This window comes from Lachnellula hyalina, assembly GCF_007821495.1.
Source record: "Lachnellula hyalina strain CBS 185.66 chromosome Unknown contig00077, whole genome shotgun sequence".
NCBI lineage: Eukaryota > Fungi > Ascomycota > Leotiomycetes > Helotiales > Lachnaceae > Lachnellula > Lachnellula hyalina.
Window position 1 is genome coordinate 64,459 of NW_022157191.1, and position 26,535 is coordinate 90,993.

Genomic DNA, 26,535 nt, shown 5'->3' on the forward strand with positions numbered 1-26,535 from the left:
TACTCGCCTTCAGTCCACCGCACTCTCGATAGCAGACTTGTTTTGGAGCTCAAGATGTCGCAAAATCGGCCGGCAGCCTTCTCGAGTCTGAGAATGGGAGGTAAGACAAATTTGAAGGCTTTTTCGTCCATGCAGCAACTACTAACACTCGATCCAACAGAGGTTATTCGGGAGAAGGTCCAAGATGGCGTTACCGGAGAGACTCGAGATATGCAGTATACACAGTGCAAGATAGTTGGCAATGGGTCCTTTGGTGTGGTTTTTCAGACCAAATTGTCACCTTCGGGGGAAGATGCTGCCATCAAACGCGTATTACAAGACAAGAGATTCAAGGTGCGTAAAAAATGGTGATTATGGAAGGGCGATTGCTAACTGGAGCAGAACCGTGAGCTACAAATCATGCGCATTGTCCGACACCCCAATATCGTAGAACTCAAGGCTTTCTACTATTCGAATGGCGAACGAGTATGTCATCCCCACAATATTAGGTCTATATCAGCTAATGGCGCGACAGAAGGACGAAGTCTACCTAAATTTGGTGCAGGAATATGTGCCGGAGACAGTCTACCGCGCTTCGAGATATTTCAACAAGATGAAGACGACCATGCCAATCCTCGAAGTGAAGCTCTATATCTACCAACTTTTCCGTGCTCTGGCCTATATTCATTCCCAGGGAATCTGCCACCGCGATATCAAGCCCCAAAACCTGTTGTTGGATCCGAGCACCGGCGTTTTAAAGCTTTGTGACTTTGGGAGTGCCAAGATTCTGGTAGAGAATGAGCCCAACGTCTCGTATATCTGCTCCCGATACTACAGAGCTCCCGAATTGATTTTTGGCGCCACCAACTACACGACTAAAATTGGTATGCTTAATTTTTATTTTCTCGCTTTCCCAATAATTTTTAGTTCTTTCATGTCCTGACTGACTGTCTTAACAGATGTTTGGTCAACCGGTTGTGTGATGGCAGAATTGATGCTTGGTCAACCATTATTCCCTGGGGAGTCTGGCATTGATCAACTCGTTGAAATTATCAAGGTTCTGGGTACCCCGACAAGGGATCAAATTCGCACGATGAACCCTAACTACATGGAGCACAAGTTCCCTCAGATCAAGCCACACCCATTCAACAAGGTCTTCCGCAAGGCTGATGCAAATGCCATCGACCTCATCTCGGATCTTCTCGAGTATACGCCTACCCAGAGACTCTCGGCTATTGATGCCATGATTCACCCATTTTTCGACGAGCTTCGGGACCCTTCAACTAGACTTCCGGATTCACGTCATCCAACCAACCCCCCGAAAGAATTACCCACGCTTTTTGACTTTTCACGTCATGGTACGTTCCCTTCTGCAAATGACATGTATAAATCAACTAACCCCCTTTGAGAGCTTTCAATTGCCCCACCGCTGAACCAAAAATTGGTCCCCCAGCATGTTCGAGCTGGACTGGCCGGCCGAGGGCTTGATATTGATCACCTCACGCCCATGACGAAGGATGAGATGATGGCTCGGCTGGATTGAGATTGCCGGTCGCAGATGATTGACGAATAAATGCTTTCCTGTCGCTCGGCGATTGACTCTTACCAGGAGTCGGTATTTTCGAGCGTCTCGCACCGGCAACCATATCAGCACGTTATAGATCCTGCAAGAGAATTCTACCCCCTTTACAGGCTGGGATGGATTGTGAGAGTACCGAAAGAATATGGCGAGATTACGGGATCTATGAGGTTATGCGTTATTGGTCTGGAAGAATACCCATGAAGTTGAGATTTTCCCACGAGACTTTCACTTCGGCAACGGAATTCTTTGGTTTCCGATGGCAGATTTTCTGTGGCACAGCGCCAGATGCGTGGTTCGATGGACCTGCCATTCAACCAATCTGGTTTTTAGACTTTTGCATGACGGAAATGGGTGTTTACTTTTCTATTCTACTTGTCCCACTACTTGGCGCCTACAACAGCGAGCAGATGGGTGGCTGGTCTTCCTTTTTCTCTACATCCCAAAGATTCAGGCGTACTATACTTGGCGGCACGCTTATGTTGAATGAATGAATGCATTGGAATGGCATGGAATGGGTTCATATTCCACCCTGGGATGGCTATCGCTTGGGCTGGCACGGTCAAAAGATTCCTTTTTCTTTATGTCAATTGTGCCTTCGTGGCTATCAAAAGGGGTTGGCGGATTCACAAGATCATTAAAGATTTTCCGTACTTGAGACTGACACTGCACAATTCACACTCCCCTCACCTACCTTCTCATGTGTGTTACTAATGAATGAATGATATGTGATGTTTTGGTGACGTGACATGATGACAAAATATTTCCCGGTAGTTTTAGGAGCAGCCTCATCTCATGTCAGCATTTGATCCGTCTCACCAGCCTCCCCACAACCAAGCCACTATCCTACTTACTACTTTACTTGTAGTGCATCCTGCGTAAAGTTCCACATTAAATGCGAATCCAGGAATAGATATCGGGATCATTTGGACGTATTATTCACGTGATCACATCTCGCAGCGCACGCTAAATGCACCCCTGTTTTGGATCTACCTTGCCCGAACCCTAAGCTCCAAACAAGCACCCTTTTATTCCAGAGGAGCTGTGTAGAAACCACTCCACTCCACTCCAGATCCCAGATCCCACAGCAAGCACCAAAACCATGGCGGACTACGACCAGAGACCGCGCGGAGGTCGCGGCGGGGGCTACAATAACCGCAAAAGGAGATACAGAGGTAAGAGACTATCTGCAATTGCGTTGTACCAAGCAAGGCTGATACGCATCGTCAACAGATGAGGAAGACTACGACCGCCGCCCGCAACGACGCCGCTACGAAGAACCTCTCCCTGTCAAAGTCCGGAAACAGCTTCTTGCCATTGCGGAATCGCCGCTTAAACCTGTGGAAGAGGAGGTGGGCGTTATTGCAAAGACTGTTTGCGACAATTATGAGGATGCAGAGTTGCGGAATAGCTTTTGCGAACTGGTGGTGCAGTTGGTGGTTGAGCAGCCCTTTAAGACCCCGTTTGTTGCAGCGGTGGTGCTGGTGGTTAACACGTTGAAGAGCGAGATTGCTGCGGATGTGTTGGCTAGAGCAGCTCAGAAGGCGAACGAGGGCATTAAACGGGGGGAGTGGAGGGAGGTGAAGCTTTTGATGAAGTTCTTGGGGGGCTTGCAGGGTCTTTTGGAAGGAGATGGTATCTTCAGCGTGTTGCAGGACCTTTTGACTAAGGCTGTTGATTTGCAGACGGAGAATAATGAGGAGGTGAGATCTGGTTTCGTAGAACGTCGCGGAATTGCTGCTAATGAGGATATGAATAGACTATTGGACCAGAGCTTGTCAAGATTATCCTCTTTACGATCCCGTACATCATGGCATCTTCAGCAACAGACGTCCAGGAGAAGGCCAACAGCTTGTTGGAGAATACTGATATCATTGCTTCGGAACCGCACGTCTTGCAATCATTAGTAGACCCATACCCAGGGAACGGCACAGACGAAGCCACGGCTCCTAATGGCGTTCTAAGCCTCCTCCAAAAACAACTGCAGAATGAGGCTACAAGTGGATGGGAATTGGTCTGTCTTCCGAGACCCTGGAAGGTCCTGTTGGAATCCGACCAAGTAGATCCTCTCGCGCTGGCCCCTAAACACACCCTACCCGCCATTATCATCCCAGAGGTGGTCAACACTGGCCCGAGAGCACTCTTTCCAGAGCTTTACTTCTCGGTCTATGCTAACCAGGACATTGAGACGGTGCCGTCCATGGCGAACATTGCATCTTGTTTGTTACGGGATGCTTTGGTAGACACCATCAACATCCTCGATTATAACAGAAATGCTACCTCCCGCTTTCTCATTGACATCGACTGTTATTTTTCCCCGGGCACTTTTGTAAAGCGAGCTACTCCATTCGATAGGCTCAGAGATTTGGCTGAGGGAAAGTCTACTTGGAAACCAGAAGATGTCGCAGTCGACGCTGTCTTCTCGCAGCTATTTCAACTACCTATTCCAGAGCACAAGCTGGTCTATTACCATTCCTTACTGACCGAGTCTTGCAAACTTGCTCCAGCTGCTATTGCACCCAGTCTTGGTCGAGCAATCCGTTTCTTGTACCGGAACGTAGACTCTATGGATCTCGAGCTGAGCTACCGACTGATGGATTGGTTCTCTCATCACCTGAGCAACTTTGGATTTACTTGGAAGTGGACGGAATGGATCGATGATGTCGAACTCCCTGCTGTAAACCCAAAGAAGGCATTTATTGAGGGTGCTTTGGACAAAGAGATCCGATTGAGTTTTGCTCAACGTATCAAAAATACACTACCCGAGCCGTACCAGCAGCTGATTGCTAAGGAGAAGGAGAAAGATACTCCCGACTTCAAGTACGACAACGATGGTAAGTCTTCTTTACACCAGGTGTTGCAAATTACAATACTTACAAATATCTAGATACCCCATTCGCTCAAGAAGGCAAAGAAATATGGGGCCTTTTGCGCAAAAAATCACCAGAAGACCAAATCCAGCCCATCATCGACCGCATCCACGCTCAAGCCATTGAGATGAACCTCCCCGACCCCCTCGTGGCCTCCACAGATGCCTACATGACCTCCATCTGCTATGTCGGCTCCAAATCCCTGTCCCACGTCCTCTCGTCCATCGAGCGCTGCAAAGAGCGTCTTCTAGCCGTGGGAGCCCAGTCATCAGAAGCTCGAAAACAAATCATCGATTCCGTAATGGGGTACTGGAAAGACCAACCGGGAGTAGGTGTTAATATTGTTGATAAGCTACTCAACTATACTATTCTGTCGCCCAATAGCGTTATCGAATGGGCTCTCGCCAAAGAAGGAACACGTCTAAGCCTACCATATGTCTACGAAATGGTCTCCGCGACGATCGGAAAGGTGACGGGGCGCGTGAGACAAGTAGTGCGCGCCAAGAACGTGCCTGGTCAACTGCCTGAGGTTAGCCTGGGCATGGAGCAGACTGTAGAACGGGAAAGGAAGAGCATGAAGGATTTGTTTCAGTTAATGGAAGAGGCGCTTGTGGGATGGGCGACGGGCAGTAAAGATCAGGCGATGCAGAGCGGTGATGGGAGTACGAGCGATGAAGCTATGATTCGGCAGTGGGGAGAGCGCTGGTTGAGGGTTTTTAGGAGGAAGTTTGCTGTGGAGGAAGCGTGGTTTCTAGAAACGGAGAGGGTTGGAGTTGAGGAGAGTGTGGCTGGGGTGGAGGTTATCGATGGTGTGGGAGTTGGAAACGGAAATGGAAATGGTGCTGTTGATGGGAATGGGAGTGCGGAGGTTGAGATGGTTGAGTAGTAGATTAAGATATCGAGGGGCAGGATTTGGTACATGGAATCTGAGCTGATGTAGGCATGGGGATCTTGATTGTATTATTTCTTTATTGTTGTACAAGTATATGATGGCGCTACGCCGGCAAAAAGCAAGATTCCTTTACAATTAAGCTTTACTTCCCAGTATCGTATTTACGCAAGTGTCTATCCAGGTAATGTCACGGGAGGCTACAATAGGAGAAGTTTGAGATTTCAGAAATGAGATGAAGCGGAATCACTCACTTGGTAAGGAATCGGATGTTATGTCAGATTTGGAGGGAAGGAAGGAAGGAAGGAAGGCTTTTGCTGAATGAACACCTCGTGTACAAATACAGGGTGGATCGAGAGAGACCTATACTACAAACATGAATCAGCCGATGTGATCTCAAGAACCCAATTCCCAATAACTGGTCAATGTTTATGAAGTGTTGCCCTTGGATTTTCCCTCCGCAACGCAATAGATCCATCACTCTTGGCAACGATAGTTAGCCTGTGATGGCGACCAAAATCGTCATTTCCACATCATTGTTTCCATAAGGCCTCGCGACCGCCTTGGACGTATATCGAATTTTTCTTTCCTATCACCTTCTACCCCCATACCCAGGTGGCCCTTGTGCTTGCTGGGGAGGAGCGAACCCAGGAGGTGGCATATACCCCTGCGGCGGCCCACTAAACCCAGGAGGCATCTGTTGTTGCTGTTGCTGCTGCGGAAAGCCTGGAGGGGGGGCAAACCCCGGTGGATGAAAGTCCTGTGGCCCGCCATATCCAGCCTGCGAAGGCGGCGGTCGTTGCGGTAATCCCGAAGGAGGAGGAGGGAGCGGGATATTTGGCCGCTGCTGAGGCGGAGGAACAGAATTATAGCCTCCACCTCCACCACCATTCATACGGCCCCCGAATCCAGGAGGCATAGCACCTGGTGGCGGGCCACCCAACTGTTGCTGGCCATCCATCATTGCCGAGGGGCCGGCAGGCACGCCGCCGCTCATGAGCAGCTGCGCGGGCATTTGAGGCACGTCGAGTTGCACGTTGTGTTTCTTTGCTTGGCTTGCTAGCATGCGCTCTGCTTCGTCGCCGTGGCGTTCGCCCTTGCCGTCTTTCTTGTATGCGTATTGTACGCTGATATCCTTATTCATGAGATATTGCCCGTTCATGTTTGCGATGGAGTCGTCTGAGGCTTCGAAGTTGGAGTAGGAGACGAATCCGTAGCCCTTGGAGAGTCCGGACTCGTCGCGTGCAATTTTAGGGGGTGAGATGAGGGAGCCAAAGCGCGAGAAGGTGTCGTAGAGGGTCTTTTCGTCGACCATTGCGTCGAGGTTGCCAATGAAGAGCTCGGCGCCTACTTCGATTGTCTTTTGCTTGTCTGCTGAGGCCTGTTCATTTTGTTAATACATTGTCCAAGTGGGGAAGAGGAGGGGTAGACGGACCTTGTTGACTCGAATTGGCTTGCCGTATAATCGTACTTGGTTCATGATCCGCGCAGCATATTCGGCATCCTCTTCACTGATAAATTCCACGAAGCCATAACCTTGGTGTGTCTGCGTTACGCGGTCCTTGGGAAGATGTACGTTCACAATCCGACCGGCTTGCAACATTAATTCCCATACCAGGCTATCCGTCACTCTCTCATCGATATTGCCGATATAGACAGTGGCCTCTTTATCTTGCTCCCTATGGTTTGTTAGCCTTGATTGTTAAGTGATATTTGGGGGTTCATACCAGTGCCGTGCTCCAGACATCTTGGGCAGATTTCCGCAGGACAGGGGCTTCTAATATTGTCGCAATGCACCGAGTAGGAGTGAGTAGAAACGAGTGTGGGTCTTCAAGTGATATCTTGTCCTGTGTCGTGGAGATGGATGGAAAGTGCTGCAAGGCTCGACGAGGCTGGATTGGACTTCTTAGAAATAATTCACTCCATATCTGAAAGGAGCTAAGAGTTGATGGATTTAGTGATTATTTACCGTAAACGGCTAGCTAAGGTTCATGTTACTGCAATTTGGACTAGTGGCATTTTAGCCCATGTAACCTTCAACCCTGGCTGGAACATTTTCTTGGATGAAGGATATCGCAAAGTTCAAGCTCTCCTCTCGAGTCTCAACACAACCAAAGTTTGTGAGTACTTGCAAATGGACATAGCCTAATTCTCAATATCACCTGCTAATATGATCATAGCTCCGGACAAATCACCATCCAAAATGCAACTCTCAGAAGAATCCAAGGTTGGCAACCTCTTCGACACTTACGAAATCATTAATTAACACCAGGACAGGAGCGCATTAGCAAGGTCATTGACCTCTCTCGTGTAGCTATCCACTAGTAAGTATTCCGGCTATCAGGCTCTTCTCGGGATTCTGCTAACCTGCTGCCAGTGGCTATCTTCCTCTGATTCTCTACCTTGGTACTTCATCTCAGACCTTAGAACATGCCAGCAGCCACTGACCAACTCAGGATACACTCGCAGCGAGCCCCGACCATCTTTGATAAGGTCAGCCTCTGCGCTGTGATCCCGTTGCTGTCTATTCTTTACTGATGCTTTGAGAATAGACTCTTCTCTCCACTCGCATAAGCCTTCCATCTTCAATTACCGATGTTACGAACCTTTCACATGCAATGAAGTAGTTTTACGGGGGGAGGAAGATACGAAATATGGGCTTTGGGGATGATATGTATCAGTGTGTAGCATAGGAAGGCGTTTGTAAGATGGGATGGACTATATGAAGCGTTGGCTGGCATGCGCCAATATAATTGTACAATAGCGCAATTAAGCGTGAATCACCACTTGCAACTGCCTCCCTATATTAGTAGTGTGACTCAGGGTACCGTAAATACCGTGGTAAGCAGTATAAATCATAATACAGATGGCCATTTCTTAGAGGCTTTGTTACCACTTCGAAGTTGTTCCAACTTCAAAGGTGCAACTATGACTACTGTAGCCAATGATTATTAACCTTCGTTGATTGAGAGCTTTTTGGACTCCTTCCTATTTGTAGTATCTCATATGCAATTACTATAGTAATAAATGCTGATAGAGCGTGTATAGAAATCCCCTTAGTTGCCTCGGCAAGCTTGCTTTAACATTAAGCTTCAATCCCGGCATCCCTTTTATTCAACCTTCAAGAATACCCCTCTGATGACTGACAACCATGCGCGCTTCTCACCTGCGCTGGTCGAGACAATCGCCGGCCTCTCCGCCGGTACAGTTTCTACTCTTGCAGTCCATCCTTTGGACGTGATCAAGACGCGCCTTCAAAGTAGCTCTTCCCTCACCAAGAAACAACTCATAATTAACCTCTTTCCAGTTCAGCGGAACTCGTCTCCAAGCCATGTGAGAGCTTTTGGCATCTTGAAATCGCTGGTAGCCAACGACCGTCCAATTCAGAGCCTCTATCGGGGGCTGACCCCAAACCTGATCGGGAATGCAGGTAGTTGGGCAATCTTCTTCTACTTCAAATCCATCGTCGAGGCGCAACTCCTCACCTTCCACAATCGACCGACTTCCGACTTTTCGCTCCAAGAAGGTGCCTCTCAAGCCCGCAAAGGCCTTACACCGTTCGACTATTTCCTCGCGTCTGGGATATCAGGGACCATCATCACAGTTTCTACGAACCCAATATGGGTTCTCAAAACCCGCATGTTGAGCTCGGATAAGGGGACAGCGGGGGCATATGAGAGCATGTGGCATGGGGCAAATCAGCTGTGGAAGACTGAAGGGTGGAGAGGATTCTACAGGGGCGTTGGCGTTAGTCTGCTGGGCAATAGTCACGGTGCTGTCCAATTTGCCGTTTATGAGCCCACGAAGAACATCTGGAGGAAGTATCTAGCTAAAGAGCACCAATTGAGCGGAAAGACACCAGCTGGGAATCATAGACAAGAGAAGCTCGGAAATACGGCGACTCTGGTTATCAGTGGTTCCGCAAAGATCATGGCAGGGACGGTGACTTATCCATACCAAGTCATTCGCAGCAGGTTGCAAACTTATCATGCGGATGAGAGGTTTGGGAAGGGGATCTTGGGTGTTGCGACCAAGGTCTGGAGAGATGAGGGATGGAGAGGGTTCTACAAAGGCTTGGGGACGAACATTGTAAGGGTCTTGCCGGCTACTTGGGTAACATTCTTGGTCTATGAGAATGTGAGGTACTATCTACCTATTTGGAGAAACCCAGAGTGAAGCCTTCGATTAGCCCAAAGAAATCTCAACGTTGAACAACGTCGGAGCTACGAAGCCTTCCGCCGTCTACTCTCAACTCTGACTTCCGAAACGTCCTCCAGAAGTACCTTAACCTATATGCGCCAAGATGGGTGTCAATGCTGCCTCGCGCTTCGCACAATCACTTTGGAGAAGGGATTAGCCTAATTTCTGAAGCCCCACCTCCCAACGCCAAACGAAACGAGAGTTGTTGTCGCAGGTGCTGCGAACGTGGGTGTCAGGATCCCATCTTCCTGGCCACGACACCTAGAAGAACGCAAGGCAATGAAAGAAGGCTTAAATGACGCTATATTACAAGAGAAGACAGACGATGTCGCAACTATCTAGTTGCCGCTAGCAAGATTGCAGAAAGGAGGCCATAGCCAAGAAGGCTGTGAGTGAAAGTCTAGCTACAATATCCATTGTTTTAGGACAGCATGCTGCAGAGTCTAGTAGCCATTATACGCCCTAAAACGAGCTTATAATGGCTTCACTTCATTCATGGATTATTCAAACTTGGCTGCTGGCACAGTCCATCCTCTTATGAGACTCCGACTAGGGCTGCGGGCGCTTAAGCCATGCTAGAGTGCGTAGCCTTACGGCGGTAGTTTTGTGTCCTCGACCGCCTCCTGAGAACCCAGCGTCATATATTGTCAGAAGTACTGGCTTTAAATATTATCTTCGTCTGCCTGTTACCTTCATATAGTCATCAATCTACTTTCTTGGCTTCGTGAAATCGACATTCTGTGACTTCCCAGACAGTCATGTCTGCAGCAGCTCATTCAAATTCAAGCGAGTGCTCAATACTTATTGCTGTCAAATACGTTTATGTTTCTACTTCCGTTATGTCAGATGTCATTCTGTCCCAAAAGACCAAGCTGGACACATCAGTCGGCTGTCAGCTGGTGCGATCATATGTGATGCCACTGTTTGGCTGGAGTCTTATCCGTAATTATCTCCTTAGAAAGTATTTGAACTATCTATATATCGAAAATTCCTACAATGACATCAACACAACGATTCAAAAAACTTGGATATAGATCGGGGCTGCCTTTTCCAAAAAATACCAAATACAGGAAAATTGGGGATGGGCTTGATAATGAGATGGCGTATGATGAATAGGAGGAAGATTTCATCGATACCGTTCAGCGAAACATGCAAACTGCGATCCTCCGGGCTAAAAGTGCTGAACGATACTTATGAAAAGGATAGACGTGTGTTGGGAATGGAATAAGAGACTGAGAGTCATTCTATGAGAAAGCGCCCAAGAAAGTCAACCTATCTATATTGAAAACTTATTTAGGGGGTGAAGACGTTCCTATCGAAGGAAAGGGCCGGCTTCGGTCATGTATGTTGCAAGGCTTTATTATCTCAACCTGACAGCATCGAGTATGGGTTTGTTAGTAACAGGGTGAAATAGAAACTCAGGTTTGAAACCCAAATTTCTGACAAACCGAATTATTGCCCAAGTAATTGCACCTGTAAGACGTTTAGGAGCTAGTGCTTCCATGTTGGAGTCTTCGTGCAGAATTTTGGGTGTAGCGTCCTATTGTATTCTCAAAGTACGTTCAGATCTGATATTTGCTGCCCAAAGTAGAAGACCTCAAAACGTCAATGGCTAATAACTTAGTTCCACAGACCAACAACGTCCTGCTTCCATACTCCTCACAAGCATCGCGTAACATCTACAGTTGCAGTTTGGATCATCAGCAAGGCAATAATGAGTCCATACAAACCTGCGATATATCAGCCAAGTCTCCAATAGGGTCTACCCACGACCGCCAGAAACTTACCCAACGCCTCCCCAAAAATCAACATCAACATCATCCCCATAAACAACCGCGGCTGTTGTGCAGTCCCCCTCACCCCAGCATCACCCACAATACCAATGCAGAACCCCGCTGACAAGCAACACAACCCACAAGCGAGTCCAGCCGACAGATACATGAAGTTTGTGTGCAGCGCGGACTTCTCTTTCAGAGCGGACGGGATGACGACTCCTATTACAAGGCCGTAGATTGAGAGAATACCGGCAAGGATGGGAGGCATCATATCTGAGGGTATTAGTGGTTGGGTACGGAGTTGTCTGGGTGGCGAGTTTGAGGGAAAGGGGGGGCTAGAGAGACGTACTTTTGACCATCATGTCTGGACGGAAGACACTGACAGCTGAGACGCCAACTCCGGATTTTGCGATTCCGTACGCGGCGCCCATGACGCTTAGGACGACGCTCATGCAACATCCCATCCCGCCGAAGAATGACTAGAAGCACATCTTAATTCCAGTGCCTTACTTTGGGTGGGCGATTGAACGTGGCAGGATGTAGGTAGCCTTTGTTTAAAAGGACCATTGGGGATAGGGGATAGGGGATAGAATTGGGGGCAAGGGGACAAACGGCATAGACGGGACTGTACGTAAGAACATTGATTAGCACGATGTCGAAGAGACTTGCGAGATCATTTGGAATGAGAGAAAAGCGACTTGCCATCTCCCTTGGTCCATCCAGTAGACCTCATCCATTTTGGTGGGATAGAGAGTACTTTCTATCTTGCAGAATTAAGCAGCGAAATTACCGGCTTTGGAGAAACCAAACAGGTTGAAATAGAGGATACTGCTAGAAACCAGAGAATCGAAAGGTCTAAAATCAAGAGGACAAGATACTTGACTGAATGTTAAGTGATCAGATGACGGTAGCATTAGATAGAAACATATTAGTTCGTCCGTCTTACAGAATACCTTTGCATCAGCAGAACTTCCAGGCAGACCAAAGATTTGGCAGGCGACACGACACAGCACTGTTATCTTGCAGCCTGGTTCTTAATGTTGGCATGCTGGATGGCAAATTCCGGGAGATTTCCTATTAGGAGGCTTAGGCAGCAATTTGTACAGGATATGATTCGATCACCTTGGAGGTACCTGAACTAGTCTTCACATAATCCGTAACAGAACTTCCCATATTGCCATTAAAGTATAAAAGTCACCTCTCACGATTCGTCAAACACAATGTTCGTAGTCCATCACATGACTAGTGTTGGCACGTGAGAGGATATCACGAGGTTTGCATTCCCTCTTAGATACCTTGGCGTGGTAATCTGGGGAATGCTACGTTTCACAAGCTCCGGAGTCTGCAAGTGAAAGTCGTTTGTGCCATCGAAGGCCAAATTAAAGGGCTTGCAGGTGACGTTGTCCACAGGTTTCTCAGCCTCTGTTTTGCAATTCGAAAACGATTCACGATGGCGTCTGATACCATCGAGCTAGGAAAACAAGCAATGCCGAATCGGTACGCCACCCTGGCCGCCACCGATGAGTGGCTTGAATGGCTTGGTATTTGGCGGAAACCATTGTTACCGTGGAACTTGTCGATGGAAAACACTCCATTCGACGCTTACGCAAGACGCATTACGCAATACTTATACGTCGAAGCAAAAGGAATTATCACTGTACCGTATGATTGACGCAGATGATCTCCCATCGGTTGACTCTGGTTGAGAAGCCTTCATACGGAGGCCAGTCCAGTGGCCATAAAAAGCGGCACCAATCTCACCCAGTGGGACATCAAATGTCGATGATAATAAGAGCCGCTTTTGTGGTCATGGCGAGGGTGGGCTGGTTACGGAGGTACAGTACCACAATGAGATGAATGACACGAATGACTTCACCATGATATCCAGATAGAGAGAGACAGAGACAGAGACAGAGACAGAGAGAGATAGAGAGAAAGACAGAAAGACAGAAAGAGAAGATAAGGAGAGAGGAACGGTTTCGTACGGAGTATATCCCATTCGTTTCCGCCTATGCATCCCCTCTTCCTTTCGTGTGTCATCGTCCTCTTGGAGCAGGAGACGCGTTTCAAGAGGCATCAGCGCCCTGCCCTCATGCGCTGCCTCACCTCACTCACCCCTGGTGTTCCCCTGCTCTGATCAATGCTCTGCAAATAGCCACGACTCGAGCACGGTACACTACTGGCTCCCTGAGAACCCAGCCCACAGAACCCACACCCGACCGTTGAGCGTGCGTAAGAGGCATCTCTGGACGACAGCGGTTTGAGTGGATTTTGGCGAGGTGACGCGGCTGCGGGCCCGAGAAGCTCCCAAGAATAAAGATCTGCCCCTGTCTGCCAAGGCGTATACAAAGCCTCTTCCCCCAATTGCCTCTGCCGCGTGTACTGTCCTGTAACAAAAGAGGAATTGTATTCTTCTTCTACTTTATTATCACACTCTATTTCTGAGTCTCCTCACTTACTTGCTTACTGAACTTGTTTACTTTGTCCAAATATCTTTTCATTAACTCCCGAATCCTCACCACTCCTACATCGCCTCACTGCTTGCAGATTGCGTACTTGATACTCGCTTCCGCACCTATTGTTGCCCCTCAGCCACTCTTCGACACTTCTCGCAGCCTTATAGCATCATTGACCTCAGACTTTGCTCTAAATTTCCCACATTACCTCCAATTTCGTTTCAAAACAAACAAGTTCAACCTATTCTAACCACATTCTCGGCATCTTCTCGAATTCAAACAATAGACATCCAAATCCCTTCCAGTAATTCATCGTTACAAAGTTCCGTGGTTCGAGTTTCCCACCCCACTACATCCCGATTTCCTGTGCCGGAGCCAGACTTTAGCATACTACTGCCGCGTCGCCACAGGGCAAAGGATATAATATTTTGGATTGGCTGGAAAATACGCTTTGAATTCACATCAGGCCGGGAAGAAAAGATATAGTTATGAAGGGATTGGCGACATTTGCGGCGTCCGCTGGGTTATTATGGGCGTGCTCAGAAGGACTTACACTGAGCCAGAGGACGAACGCATCCCCAAAAGTAGTTGGATTTCCAGTTGTAAGAAAGTCTGTACCAAATCCACTTAAGAGGGACCAATTACGGAGAAGATCTGGAACTGTACAAGCGACTTTGGACAATGAGGTGAGTCTCAAACTCATGATCATCGGTATGTTGGAACTAATTGTCCCAGGAAACTTTATACTTTGCGAATGCAACACTAGGAACGCCTGCCCAAACAGTACGGTTACATATCGATACAGGAAGCAGTGACCTCTGGGTCAATACAGCAACTTCTGATTTATGTACCGCTAAAGGCAAGGCATGTACAGCGGCCGGCACATATTCCGCAAACGATTCATCGACTTATTCATATATTGCGAGCGACTTCAACATAACGTATGTTGATGGATCAGGAGCTTCTGGAGATTATGTGACGGACAATTTCACACTCGGCTCAACAACTTTGAAGACATTGCAATTTGGGATTGGATACACAAGCTCGTCAGCGGAAGGGATTTTGGGCATTGGGTATCAGCTCAATGAGGTGCAAGTTCAAAGAGCAGGAAAGTCAGCATACCTCAACTTACCAGCCCAGCTGGTGTCTGACGGACTCATTTCATCCAATGCCTACAGCTTGTGGCTTAATGACCTTGATGCTAGCACTGGCAGCATTTTATTTGGTGGAGTGGACACCGACCAGTTTCAGGGCACACTAGCAACCCTCCCCATTCAGTCTGAATCGGGTGGACAATACGGCGAGTTTCTACTCACACTCACCGGGCTATCGTTGGGGGACACAGTCATTGCCAAGGACCAGGCACAAGCCGTGCTGATGGATTCGGGAAGTTCTCTCACCTACCTCCCGGACGCCATGGCGGAGGCAATCTACGACCAGGTTAGCGCCCAATACGATTCGCAAGAGGGTGCTGCCTATATCCCATGCTCCATGGCTTCCAACTCAACGACAGTAGGCTTCACGTTCTCCAGTCCAACCATCCAAGTATCTATGGATGAGCTTGTTATCGAAATCAGTTCGTCCAGTGGAAAACCCTTGACTTTTTCGGATGGAGAGCGTGCTTGCCTTTTCGGCATTGCCCCCGCTGGATCCAGTACTCCAGTCCTTGGAGACACATTCATCCGATCTGCATACCTGGTATATGACCTTGCCAATAACGAGATTTCGATCGCGCAAACGAATTTCAACGCCACGAGCAACAATGTGGTGGAGATCACTACTGGCACCGCCGCCGTACCTTCAGCGACCGTGGTGCAGAATCCCGTGACTGCAACTGCTGGGGCCACCAACGAGGCAATGGCTGGTACTGTAACACTGGGAGCAGGAGGAACAGCGACGGCGACTTCTAAGGCCAAGTCAGGAGCAAAGATCACAATGCCCCCGATGAAGCTAACCGCGCTAGCCGTAAGTTTGGGGATGCTTTATGCGGCGATGTAAATATGGGACAAAGAAAGATGAGGTGCTTTTGTTTTAAGCGGCATTTTAAAATTGAGGCTATTGAGCCTGGTGCATTGCATAATTTGGTGTTTTTGGCATATTAAATGGTTTGGGAAAGGATACCTGGGAGTTGAATCTGAAAATTGATGAAATCAGTATTGTACAGCATTGCATTGGGAGGCGCATACATGTATATACATATACCACCAACCTAGATATATATCTATATCCAAGCAATGAAACGAGATCGTAAAACAATATTCCATCGCCCTCTTTTGAGCAGTCCATACTTGAGTAAGTGCAAGGCTGCCATCTATTTAGCAGAATTGTGGTTGGAGGAAGATTATCGCCTGTTGCCGTTGCCGTTGTGCCTAAATTCCAGCCAATGAACACTCACCGAAGGCGAAATATTTTCTTTTCCGATTCCCGCACTTCTTATTCCCTTCATATAGCCAAATAACCACAAAATCTTCAACAAATACAACAGCCTGCCCGGCTAGGTATGTCATCACTGTCTAGAAGATGAACCATTACATGGTTGCTAACATCTTCCCAGCTCAATCGGTAGAGCGTCAGACTCTTAGTATGAATATACCAATAGTAATCTGAAGGTTGCGGGTTCGACCCCCGCGTTGGGCTCAATTCCCAGCGCTCAAGCAAAGCTTGAATGCAACAAATAACTTTTTGCCTTTTTTGCGCTCTTTTTGCTTGGGGTTTGATTTTGCTGTGTTTTGCTGGTAACGTTAACGTTAGTGTTGTGAGTTAAGCGAGGGGGCTGGAATGGCATGTCATGTACTCAGCCTTCACTCAGGGGATGGCTGAAAGAGTAGACATTATAGGTGCATTCTAACCAACTAGAAGTATGAAGTATGTCTAACTCGCTGCAGCTGGCCCAGCGCATTTGCGTAATCTTTTGTTGGTTGTTGGAAAGTGCGAGCGAGGTACAGTACTGTCGGTACCTTAACAGAATGCGGGGGAAATAGAAAAGAAAGCGGTAAAAAAGGTATTCAAGGCGAAAGAGGCAAATAATAATTGTTAGAAAGCCACCTAAAGGGTACACGGAAAAAGCGTTCTATGATCAACTTAGATGATAGATCAAAGAGATTGCTTTGTATTAGGTGATAATCTCGGCGGTGAAATCTTTAGTGAACGAATTTTGGGACTTGGAGAGTAAGACCATTTACCCACCAAGACAAGACAAGACAAGACAACCAGTTCTATCCAACTCTTTCAGGCCCTTCTTGTGTCATTGAAAGGGTGTCTACTCGTAGATGTAAATGTAGATGTAGATTGAAAACAGAATCACGTGTCTCGACATTCAATTTCCCTACTAGCGTTCGGTATCGGCTCAGCGCCCACAACCGGAGTTCATTCGCACGGCGTCACCCTCCACAAACACAGAAAAAAGGTCGAAATCAACGATCTTGACCCTCTTCCGCAGAGTCAAGCTTGTAGTGCATGCAACGATACCTCAACTTCAAGACACCTAGCACTTGAAGCGTCCACAGCCGCCAATATGAGTGACGCCCAGGCGAACGAGGCTGAGAAGAATATCGAGATCTGGAAGGTCAAGAAGCTGATCAAGCGCCTGGAGGCCGCACGAGGCAATGGAACATCCATGATTTCGCTCATCATTCGTGAGTACTATACTATATTATCATGTTTGTATGCGCAAGACCGAGTCATCTGCTAACATAAAGTCTGCAGCACCAAAGGATCAAGTCTCGCGAGCGGCAAAGATGTTGGCTGAAGAATACGTATGTTCTATACTCACTCAATTCTCTCGACTACACGCAATGTGTTGACATGATATAGGGTACCGCTTCGAACATTAAGTCTCGTGTTAATCGTCAATCCGTCTTGTCTGCCATCACATCCACCCAGCAAAGGCTCAAGCTGTACAACAAAGTTCCCACCAATGGCTTAGTTGTCTACTGCGGTGAAATTCTGACCTCCGAGGGCAAGGAAAGAAGGGTCAACATCGACTTTGAGCCCTTCAAGCCCATCAATACCTCCCTCTACCTTTGCGACAACAAATTTCATACCGAGGCCCTCGCTGAGCTTCTCGAGTCGGACCAGAAATTTGGCTTCATCATCATGGATGGTAACGGAGCTCTCTTTGGTACTCTGAGTGGAAACACCCGCGATGTTATCCACAAGTTTTCCGTCGATCTTCCCAAAAAGCACGGTCGTGGTGGACAATCTGCTCTTCGTTTTGCCCGTCTCCGTGAAGAGAAGCGCCACAACTATGTTCGTAAAGTCGCCGAACTGGCAGTACAGAACTTTATCACCGCTGACAAGGTCAACGTTGCTGGCATTATCCTCGCTGGTTCCGCCGACTTCAAGAACGACTTGAATCAATCAGATCTCTTTGACAACCGTCTTGTGACAAAAGTCATCAAGGTTGTTGACGTCTCCTACGGTGGAGAGAACGGTTTCAACCAAGCCATCGAGCTCTCTTCCGAGACTCTCAGCAACGTCAAATTCATTCAGGAGAAGAAACTGATTGGAAAGTACTTCGAGGAGATCAGTCAGGATTCTGGCCGCATCTGTTATGGTATCGAAGATACTTTGAAAGCTCTCGAACTCGGAGCTGTCGAGGTTTTGATCGTCTTTGAGAACCTCGAGATCAACCGATGGACTCTTAAGGATAACAATGGATCCATAATCACTCTCCACACCACCAAGCAGTCCGAAGCCGCCAATCGTGAGCAATTCATGGACCGTGAGACCGGCCAGGAAATGGAAGTAGTATCCCAAGAGTCTTTCTTGGAATGGATCGCAGAGAAATACAAGGACTTCGGTACCAACCTTGAGTTTGTATCCGACCGTTCCAGCGAGGGCAACCAATTCGTCAAGGGATTTGGTGGAATTGGTGGACTTCTCCGCTACAAGGTCAACTTTGAACAGTTGGCTGAAGTCGACGACGATGATGACTACTATGACGGTATGTTCCATTATTGCACTTGAAAATACATAGACTAATTTCCTTTGCAGATTGACAGTTTGATAACCTCGCACTGAGCGAGGAATCAACTCCAGTTGTACCGTCAAGTCAAAGTCAAAATCTGTCACCCCGCCCTCGTGCCGTGCAGCAGATTCAGCAGCCCGCATCCAATGCGGGTAAAGGCCTGAAGGGAGCTGTGGTCCGTCCAAGCCCCCTCCGGTCTGTCGAGACGGCATCTTGAGTTGAGAAGCAGGTGAAATAGAGGTATGGCTCGTCATTCAAGCAGCCTTGGTAACCAGAGCTGATTTAGCATCGCAGTCTAAAGACCCTACTGTTTGAGGTTACTCAAGGAACCAAGGGAGAAATTTTACCTAGACAAATTGCTTTTGGTCAGATTTCTACACAGTCGTTACAATATCGCCACGCGGAAATATACTAAGTTCGCTCTGCTGGTCGAGACGAAAGAATCAATATCGTGGCCACAAATGCTTGACTTGCCTTGAATGATATGTGATTGATGCTTTACTTTCTGCTACGTTATTGCAAGGTAATTAGTGCCAGTGAGACCGCCCCCTCAGTGAAGCCTTGATTCAACTCTTCAGCTCTTAATCAACTTTCAATTTAATAATGCTCGGCCGAGTACTATTCTCTCTATTACAACTTTTACTATTGAATAACGCGTATATAACTTAACTTAAGTCGACTTGGAGGGAGGAAGGGGTATTTTGATCACATCCTATTACTGAAAATGTCTGTTTACAGTATACTTTCAATCTACTATCACTGCAAAACAAAAGAGATCAAGACTTGAGTCCACACACAGCCATCTTCTATCCCTTCTATTTGATTTGAAAGTATCAAGCATTCTTCCTCGTCTTCCCCCGTCACATCATCCCCTAAAAAAAACTTCCCAATCTAACTCTAGTCCCACCTTCTCACTTCTCATTGTCTTTAATGTCTCCTCTCGGGATTGTCTTTGCTACTTTTCGAGGGAAGGAAGGTTGCGTTGCGTGAAGATGTATAGAGGGCACAAGTGCGTTTGTACTCATTATCAATTCGTATGCCTGTGTGTTCTTTTTGGAGCTTATTAGTGCTAGCTTAGCTGAAGCCTGTTTTATTCCATAGCACCTTGAATTTGCTTACCTGGGCTGCGAAAGCCCGAGACGGCTGTTTTGTTGGTGGTGGTATGGTGAGGGAGGTCCGTAAGTTCGAGAGGAATGGATATGTCGTCGCCTGTGGACTGAGGAACAGGGTCTTTGAGTGTTCTCGGCGGCTTGCGGAGTAAAGAGCCTTTCTGGAACTGGGCCTATGGATGGCTATGTGTATAGGTATGCAATGGCTCTTTTCCAGTACAAACTCTCCATATAAAGGTTCGTAGCCTGGTCTAGAATCCCTACCTGTGACCGTGAAGAGCTTTCCCTTTTTTTCTTTTGTTCTAAGATATTCAGAGAAATGTGAAGGCCGGTTGCATGGGAGTGTGTGCGTTAGGTAGCTCATGATTGCTAAGCTTTGGGAGCTAAGACTAGAAGCTCTTATATGAAAAGTACACTTCTGCTTGCATGGAAAATGATTAAAAGGAGAGCGCTTAATGATTTCCTAAAAGCATTTAGCACGTCGTAAATCTGCCGAAGTCTGACTTTTTGAATATCTACTGCCAAGTTAGTACATACAATATAACGAGTATAAAAGGCAGTAAGTCTATCTCGATACATAGCCAAATAGATACATGAACCAGGGCGAGAATTAGGAATGAACTCCGAACAATGGGTTAGTCAGTGCTTGGGATCTCTCTTAAAATAGGTATAAAGCTCTTGAATTCGGTAAGAGCTGTGGCAATGCTTACTTATAAGCCCCTCCTCGTTTGGTAGGAGCTTATATATATCCACAACTTTTTAGCACATTCTTGTAAATTTCTCACGAATACTACAAATTTAGCCTCTAGATTTAAGGGATGCATAAAGGAGGCCGCGAAGGAGGGGAGGGGCGAAGATTTCTAGGCCTTACCATAATACGGATAACATTCGGGCATGATTCATTATAAAGAGATCCAGGTGTAGCAGATGCTGATGGTATAGAAATATGGGAGGTCCCTCAAAGAGATGTAGGAAGTGAAAAATGGTGTATACATTTTGTAGTCGTAACTGGCACAAATAGGCGACGCTGCAACTCGAGCATGTTCGGGCGGGCGGTCATCTGGCACTTTCGAACTGCAAATACGAATATAATGATGTCTCCTAAAGGATCGTGTATATCATTCATTGTCTCATTAAACTGTACAAAAATCTCCCGACTTTGCTAAATCTCAAGCATGTCTAAACCTCTCAGGTATCGAAATTCGGCTCCAAAGAAAACGCCGTCGCTTCACTTCCATCCCATAGGTAGCGATATCACATCATTGTTGGTCTTCGGTAACCCACGTGTCTTGGCGCATCAAAAGCTGATGCCTCTCTGCTGTCCTAAACGAGCCCACTCATGTTTTCTCCTTGCCATCAGACCATTGTTCCCCTGCCACCCTTGCTTCTCATAGTGAAGCTAAGGGCTGTGGTGCCCAAGAAGCATGCAAACAAGAACCAGACAAACGCAGTTTCGGCCTGGAGTATCTGGCATCGATAGGTGTCGTCGGCGAGGACTGCCTTGGCGTACTTATCTTGATGTTTGGTTGGGTCTATTCCGTAATTTTTCATCTCATCGGCGCTAAAAAGCTTCGAATGGTCGCTCAAGTAAAAGAGATCTGAGCAATTTCCAACTTTCAATTGAATGGCAAATGCCTGTAGTACTATTAGTAGATGATCAATAGAAGAGGGGCGTATAAACTTACGAGTCCTCCGGCAAGTAGAAAGAAGCTCGCAAGTGCATCGAGAGCGAGGATTATGACGCCTTGAAGTGCCTCAAAGAATGCAGCTACGACTCCAACGATGGCAATGACAATCGACGCTCCACCACAGAATACACCATAGTCTATTAACGACGGCACCTTTCCTTCTTTGGCTCCTTCGTACACAGGACCGAAGTTTTTGATCAAGACGATGGACAGCGCGAGGACAATTATTGCAAACACCAACTGAAGAACTCTGACTGCTAATGTGACGATCATCGTGGTGGTGTTGGGTGGTATATGATATTCTGGTATTCGAAAGAAGTTGCAGAATGTATATGTGTGAAAAAAGGGAGTTCTTATAAAGAGTACCAGTCGCGAGGGGAACAGTCTAATATAGGTGACTCGGTTTGAATCTCGCCTAGGTATAAATAGGATGTCTAGGCTGGCTGTGTTACCCCGAGATGTTGGAAGCTGGCTGTACCTGGTACAATCAACGAGGCAGACACTGAAGCCTATTTACATTCAGGAAGAGCCACTCACAAGTGCAAAAAGTGCAGAAATTAGATTGAAAGTTTCAAACCAACCAACTTCCATTCACAGCCCGGCGGCAGGATTTGTGTTGGTCATAGATCTTGCGGCGCTGTGTTTCAGGACGCGGGACTATCTTCAATCCTTAAAAGAACATGCGAATGGGGAAAAGCCATGACTATTTGGCTGCAGATACCCGGAAAACTACCGGTAGCTATCATTCAAGAAATGGACGGTTGACTGCCTACAAGTCCACTTGAGAAAAGTCCATTTTGAACGATAGAATATACAAAAGTCAATAAACAGAAGAACTGAGATTCACGCCAAACAGACCTATCCCACTGGTGACAGGTGTTGTGCATGTGAGTTAGAGTTACTCTGTACAGTGTGGTCTGGGGTAGGACTGGAAGGTCGCAGTCCTACTCTACAGTAGCCAGTAGCCAGTAGCCTCTATGAGAAATCGGTAGAGTGGAGAGAGATGGAAAGGCCATGTATGAGGACAGCCAATCAATTACAAGATATCTCTACCTGTACGTGAAGTTGTGAGCGGGCTGTGACTGTTGTGTTCTGAGGCTTGTTTTGAATATCGAGCAACTTACGTGAAGATGCGGCTGTGGGCGTCTATTTTCGGGCATTTTACTACTTTTACTGTAGTAATTGATCCCGATACCCCACTCCACCCGGATCAAAAAGCGGCACTCGCTCTCATTAAGCTTTAGTTGTCCCACTCCGCCTAACATATTTATAAATTGGCTGCCGCTTTTCTATCCCCGAGGCTAGGTACGCTCGATTTCGCTGATACTTGACTATTCGAAACAGACATGACCCATGCTTCTCAATGAGCACTGGCATCGACTCTTCGCAGTCGGAATCACAGTCGCAGGCTATTCGGCATGAGATTGATGACCTTGAACGCCGGCTGGTAGATGCGAAAGCTCGTTTGAACGGCGGATGTGCCATAGCTAATGAGGATGCTATCTCCAGCGTGCCCAAGGTTCTTCCAAGTCATGGTACTTGCCAGCCATTGCTATTGGAGAGTATTTCACTGACAATCCCAGGACCGTTGACTACCTCATCTCACCACTTCCTCCTGCTCCTGTCTGACTCGGCACTCCCCTTGGGCTCTTTTGCATTCAGCAGTGGCCTTGAATCATACCTTGCCCACACCAGGCCAGCCTCATCTTTCCCCGCATTTTTGGAGTTCTCTCTTGCATCTTATGCCTCGACCACTCTGCCATTTGTTCTTGCCACGCACCGGAACCCAATTGACCTGGTAGAACTCGATGATACTCTGGATGCGGCGATCATGTGCACCGTTGGTCGTCGAGCTTCAGTAGCGCAAGGCCGAGCTCTGCTTTCGATATGGGACCGTTCGTTTAGTACCGCAGTGCCAGTAGGAGATTCAGCGGGCGCTGTCGAGATGCTCAAAGAACTATCTGTACTGCTACGGTCAACCTCGTCGGTTGTATCTGGTGATCTGCCTACAGCCTCCGCTCATCTTGGGCCCCTATTTGGAGCAATCGCCTGTGTACTAGGGATGAGCCTGCAGCAAACTGCTTATGTTTTCATGTTGAGCCATGTGAAATCATTGCTGTCTGCGGCTGTTCGGGCGAGTGTGTTTGGACCTTATCATGCGCAGAAAGTACTCGCAAGTGTTGAAGTCCAAGACGGCATTCGTCAAGCCATTGCTCGGGAGTGGGACACCAAGATCGAGGATGCAGGTCAAAGTGTGCCGGTGATGGACCTCTGGATTGGGAGACATGAAATGCTGTATTCTAGAATCTTCAACAGTTGAGCCCACCTAGCCTGAAAGGGCTTTGCGGAACTCGCTTGCTTTTAGGTTGAAATCCCCTTGCTATGGACTGAAAGTGATTCAAAACGGACTATTAAACCTGCATACAAGTCACAGTGACAAACCTACACTTTCCGTAAACATTGGTATACAAGTACATTCTCTTATTTGGGGCTCGCAAGCCGTTGTGAAGTCCATGCCAAGGTTAATCACTATCACTGTCATAAGCAACCAAAGGTCCCGAAGCTGCTTTGGCCTTCGGCTTTGATCCAATGGCTCCTTGAGCGCTCTGTAACGCAGCGAGGTGCTGCTCGAAAAGATCCCACTCTCCTCCGCCTCTGCTTGCTCCACTTGGTCGGCCTCGATCATTAGCCTTTGCTCCTCCTCTAGCTCCATGCCCTGTCTGCCAATCGGGTTCACTGCGTTCGCCCCCCTTGCAAAGTAGATATCATCAGGAGCCTCATATCCCGCTAAACCAAATTCCCCCTCGATCTTCTTCCGTTTTCGCGCTTCAGGGTCCCGACCTTCAATCTCGGCGACGAACTCGTCGGGTAAGGCCCTCCGTACTGCTTCTGCGGCCTGCTCTTCGATTCTCCTAACCTCCCGTGCTTGCGCCATTGGGTTTGGATCTGCGGTGGCCCATCGAACATTGAGGATCTCGCTATGGTCCAATGACTGATGTGCCATGGCTTCTTTTGCAAACTGCGCATTTGCCTCGTTCGAATAGGTGATGAAAGCGACACCCCTAGTATTTAATACCCGTACTGGAATTAAAGTCAGCTCAAGATTTCCAGACTGGCGTTCGACTTAACTTACTTCTTTCAACTTGACCCCATTCTGCAAAATGTCGTGCTACAACTTCCTCGATGTCATCGCTGACATGTATCCTACCAACGTAGATTGTGCGGTTTTGTCTCATGAAGCTTCCAACACCTCCCATGTCATCTCTGTAATCCGAATGCTTATCTCTTCCAAATACATCTACGTTAGGATTGAACATGTCGTGAATCCCGGGCAGTCTATGGAGGTATTCGCACTCTTGACCCTTGGGACATATTCCCCGCGCGAAGAACAAGCAGAAGTAACTCCCCGTAACTTTGTCGGCCTTGGTGTATCCAGTGTCCAGTACGATATTGCACCGTCCCGCAGCAGCAGTCTTGGAAAGGTATTTGTCTTCACGATCTCCACCTGACCATTTATTATACCAAATATTGAAGATCGTGCCAGTCTGAGGAGGTGGTTCGGATTTGAAGGTGGATGGGTCAACTTGAGGGCGCGCAGGTCGCTTTTTCCTGCGGATGATCTTCTTGACTTTCCGCTCTGCCGGTGCGGCCACTTCGTGGTTGACGGTTGAAAGCGCCATAGAGGTGGTATCTCCTCCATCCTCAACGGGAATCGTGGCTGGGAGAGTTGCTGTTTCCGCCATTTTCGATGTTGTGTTGAGTCGTTTATGAAGAGGAAGAGGCTCTAAAAGTTCCACAAGGCTGAAGATTATGTGCTAGGCCAAAGGCGGTAAAGACTTACTAGTGAAGCAGCCTAGTACGCAACTACGATTATTACGATCCATCAGCACCATTACCTTTTTCTTATATATCACTGCCCATTATTTGCAATCCTCCTTCGGAAGAGGCATTTCTACATTGTGACACTGTTGCAGCAAACAGACAAAGTCTGTTCAAGTCATGGGAATCTTACAACCCTTCTGCCTCCTAGCATCAACGTGCTCACTAGACTTTTCTCTCGTTAAAGGGCTGTCTCGACCAACTCACAATTAATTGATGCCTCATTAATACGCACTGTCAAATTCGTCGGGCTCTTCAGATTCCCTGGGGTACAGTGTTATCGTGTTGATAAGTCATTCAAGGTGCCCTTGATGAACCTGCTAGATCAATTGGCTAAGTTGTCTCCTCTTTCCCAATCTTAGTAACTAGATCTGATTCTCTATATTTTACTACTCATTTCCTCTCATAATTTCGAAAGCAGCTGTTTCGAAGAGCCTTCTCAAGATCAATGCTCAGTACGAAGTTCGTTCTTTCGCTACAGTCCTGTTGGCCTTTTGAATCCCGCCCCAAACTGCGTGTCTTCCATTATGCTTTTCTGTTCACTTCTTCGTTCTTCTTTAGATTTCCGTGCCTGTCGTTAATGCCACCTTCTTTCCCATTTCAGCTATTACCTCACGGCGACATTTATGTTTTCGATGCTATAAGTAACTACGAAGTCTAGTAACCTGCCGACATTTCTCTAGTAGAGCGGCAAGTGACCCTCTGGCCACCCCCTGTGGATTGGAGGGACGATGAACCTTTATCCAGAATGCGGGGTGTACATGTGGTTATTAAGTATGGAATGAGCGCTTCTGTAGCTCTACCGTGCAACACTGAAGATGCTAAGCAGCGGTGAATATGGCAGGAGAGTGAAGCATATGGGAGTGGATTATTAGGATCGTGAACGGTATCTGGTTGGAAGTCTGAGTGGCGTGTAAATTATTGCTTGCTTCGAAGTCGCCTGCCAATTTCGATATCGTAGCACGCTTGGGTCAAGATTTATGCCTTGGGGATGAGGAAATTTTGTGATACGCTTCAAATAGCCTCGAGATGAGAAGATGCTTAGCAAGTATCACATGACTCGGGACTCGCAGCTTAGATTCCATGTTTAGGTTAATATGACACCTTATTTTGGAGAATATAGAAGAGGAAAACGTCACACC

At 47.4% G+C, this 26,535-nt stretch overlaps 11 protein-coding genes and 1 non-coding gene across 12 annotated transcripts; 8 read left to right on the plus strand and 4 right to left on the minus strand.

Annotated features, from left to right (window-relative positions):
- Nucleotides 1-54: 54 nt before the first annotated feature.
- On the plus strand, nt 55-1,522 carry gsk3 (Protein kinase; the record flags this gene model as incomplete). Its single annotated transcript, XM_031148951.1, has 6 exons — nt 55-100; nt 161-333; nt 382-465; nt 500-863; nt 939-1,337; nt 1,389-1,522. 6 exons carry the CDS (start codon nt 55-57, stop codon nt 1,520-1,522), a joined length of 1,200 nt encoding a protein of 399 aa, XP_031004917.1.
- A 1,138-nt stretch (nt 1,523-2,660) lies between these two features.
- Nucleotides 2,661-5,314, plus strand: cbc1 (Nuclear cap-binding protein subunit; the record flags this gene model as incomplete). The annotated part of the gene is made up of 4 exons (XM_031148952.1): nt 2,661-2,733; nt 2,792-3,261; nt 3,318-4,392; nt 4,446-5,314. The coding sequence occupies 4 exons, from the start codon at nt 2,661-2,663 to the stop codon at nt 5,312-5,314; spliced, it is 2,487 nt and encodes an 828-aa protein (XP_031004918.1).
- A 595-nt stretch (nt 5,315-5,909) lies between these two features.
- On the minus strand, nt 5,910-7,064 carry SF3B4 (Splicing factor 3B subunit; the record flags this gene model as incomplete). The annotated part of the gene is made up of 3 exons (XM_031148953.1): nt 5,910-6,698; nt 6,753-6,996; nt 7,045-7,064. The coding sequence occupies 3 exons, from the start codon at nt 7,062-7,064 to the stop codon at nt 5,910-5,912; spliced, it is 1,053 nt and encodes a 350-aa protein (XP_031004919.1).
- A 316-nt stretch (nt 7,065-7,380) lies between these two features.
- Nucleotides 7,381-7,829, plus strand: tom7 (Mitochondrial import receptor subunit; the record flags this gene model as incomplete). The annotated part of the gene is made up of 5 exons (XM_031148954.1): nt 7,381-7,441; nt 7,498-7,544; nt 7,595-7,641; nt 7,695-7,723; nt 7,774-7,829. The coding sequence occupies 5 exons, from the start codon at nt 7,381-7,383 to the stop codon at nt 7,827-7,829; spliced, it is 240 nt and encodes a 79-aa protein (XP_031004910.1).
- Nucleotides 7,830-8,455: 626 nt separating this feature from the next.
- On the plus strand, nt 8,456-9,859 carry FLX1 (Mitochondrial FAD carrier protein; the record flags this gene model as incomplete). The annotated part of the gene is made up of 2 exons (XM_031148955.1): nt 8,456-9,406; nt 9,689-9,859. 2 exons carry the CDS (start codon nt 8,456-8,458, stop codon nt 9,857-9,859), a joined length of 1,122 nt encoding a protein of 373 aa, XP_031004911.1.
- Nucleotides 9,860-11,176: 1,317 nt separating this feature from the next.
- On the minus strand, nt 11,177-11,723 carry VMA3 (V-type proton ATPase 16 kDa proteolipid subunit; the record flags this gene model as incomplete). Its single annotated transcript, XM_031148956.1, has 3 exons — nt 11,177-11,247; nt 11,305-11,565; nt 11,642-11,723. The coding sequence occupies 3 exons, from the start codon at nt 11,721-11,723 to the stop codon at nt 11,177-11,179; spliced, it is 414 nt and encodes a 137-aa protein (XP_031004885.1).
- Nucleotides 11,724-14,236: 2,513 nt separating this feature from the next.
- Nucleotides 14,237-15,746, plus strand: OPSB_0 (putative aspartic-type endopeptidase; the record flags this gene model as incomplete). The annotated part of the gene is made up of 2 exons (XM_031148957.1): nt 14,237-14,434; nt 14,484-15,746. 2 exons carry the CDS (start codon nt 14,237-14,239, stop codon nt 15,744-15,746), a joined length of 1,461 nt encoding a protein of 486 aa, XP_031004884.1.
- Nucleotides 15,747-16,296: 550 nt separating this feature from the next.
- LHYA1_G003992 lies at nt 16,297-16,385 on the plus strand. Its single transcript has one exon. It is a non-coding gene; the product is annotated as a tRNA-Lys (tRNA).
- An 877-nt stretch (nt 16,386-17,262) lies between these two features.
- SU2 (Eukaryotic peptide chain release factor subunit) lies at nt 17,263-18,748 on the plus strand (the record flags this gene model as incomplete). The annotated part of the gene is made up of 4 exons (XM_031148958.1): nt 17,263-17,383; nt 17,454-17,503; nt 17,562-18,693; nt 18,744-18,748. The coding sequence occupies 4 exons, from the start codon at nt 17,263-17,265 to the stop codon at nt 18,746-18,748; spliced, it is 1,308 nt and encodes a 435-aa protein (XP_031004883.1).
- A 2,434-nt stretch (nt 18,749-21,182) lies between these two features.
- On the minus strand, nt 21,183-21,787 carry LHYA1_G003994 (uncharacterized protein; the record flags this gene model as incomplete). Its single annotated transcript, XM_031148959.1, has 2 exons — nt 21,183-21,461; nt 21,512-21,787. 2 exons carry the CDS (start codon nt 21,785-21,787, stop codon nt 21,183-21,185), a joined length of 555 nt encoding a protein of 184 aa, XP_031004889.1.
- A 1,090-nt stretch (nt 21,788-22,877) lies between these two features.
- On the plus strand, nt 22,878-23,834 carry LHYA1_G003995 (putative urease accessory protein UreF-like; the record flags this gene model as incomplete). Its single annotated transcript, XM_031148960.1, has 2 exons — nt 22,878-23,049; nt 23,098-23,834. 2 exons carry the CDS (start codon nt 22,878-22,880, stop codon nt 23,832-23,834), a joined length of 909 nt encoding a protein of 302 aa, XP_031004888.1.
- Nucleotides 23,835-23,957: 123 nt separating this feature from the next.
- CWC2 (Pre-mRNA-splicing factor) lies at nt 23,958-25,257 on the minus strand (the record flags this gene model as incomplete). Its single annotated transcript, XM_031148961.1, has 2 exons — nt 23,958-24,595; nt 24,648-25,257. Coding segments are annotated over 2 exons (1,248 nt in total), but the record flags the coding sequence as incomplete, so codon positions are not given.
- Nucleotides 25,258-26,535: the final 1,278 nt, after the last annotated feature.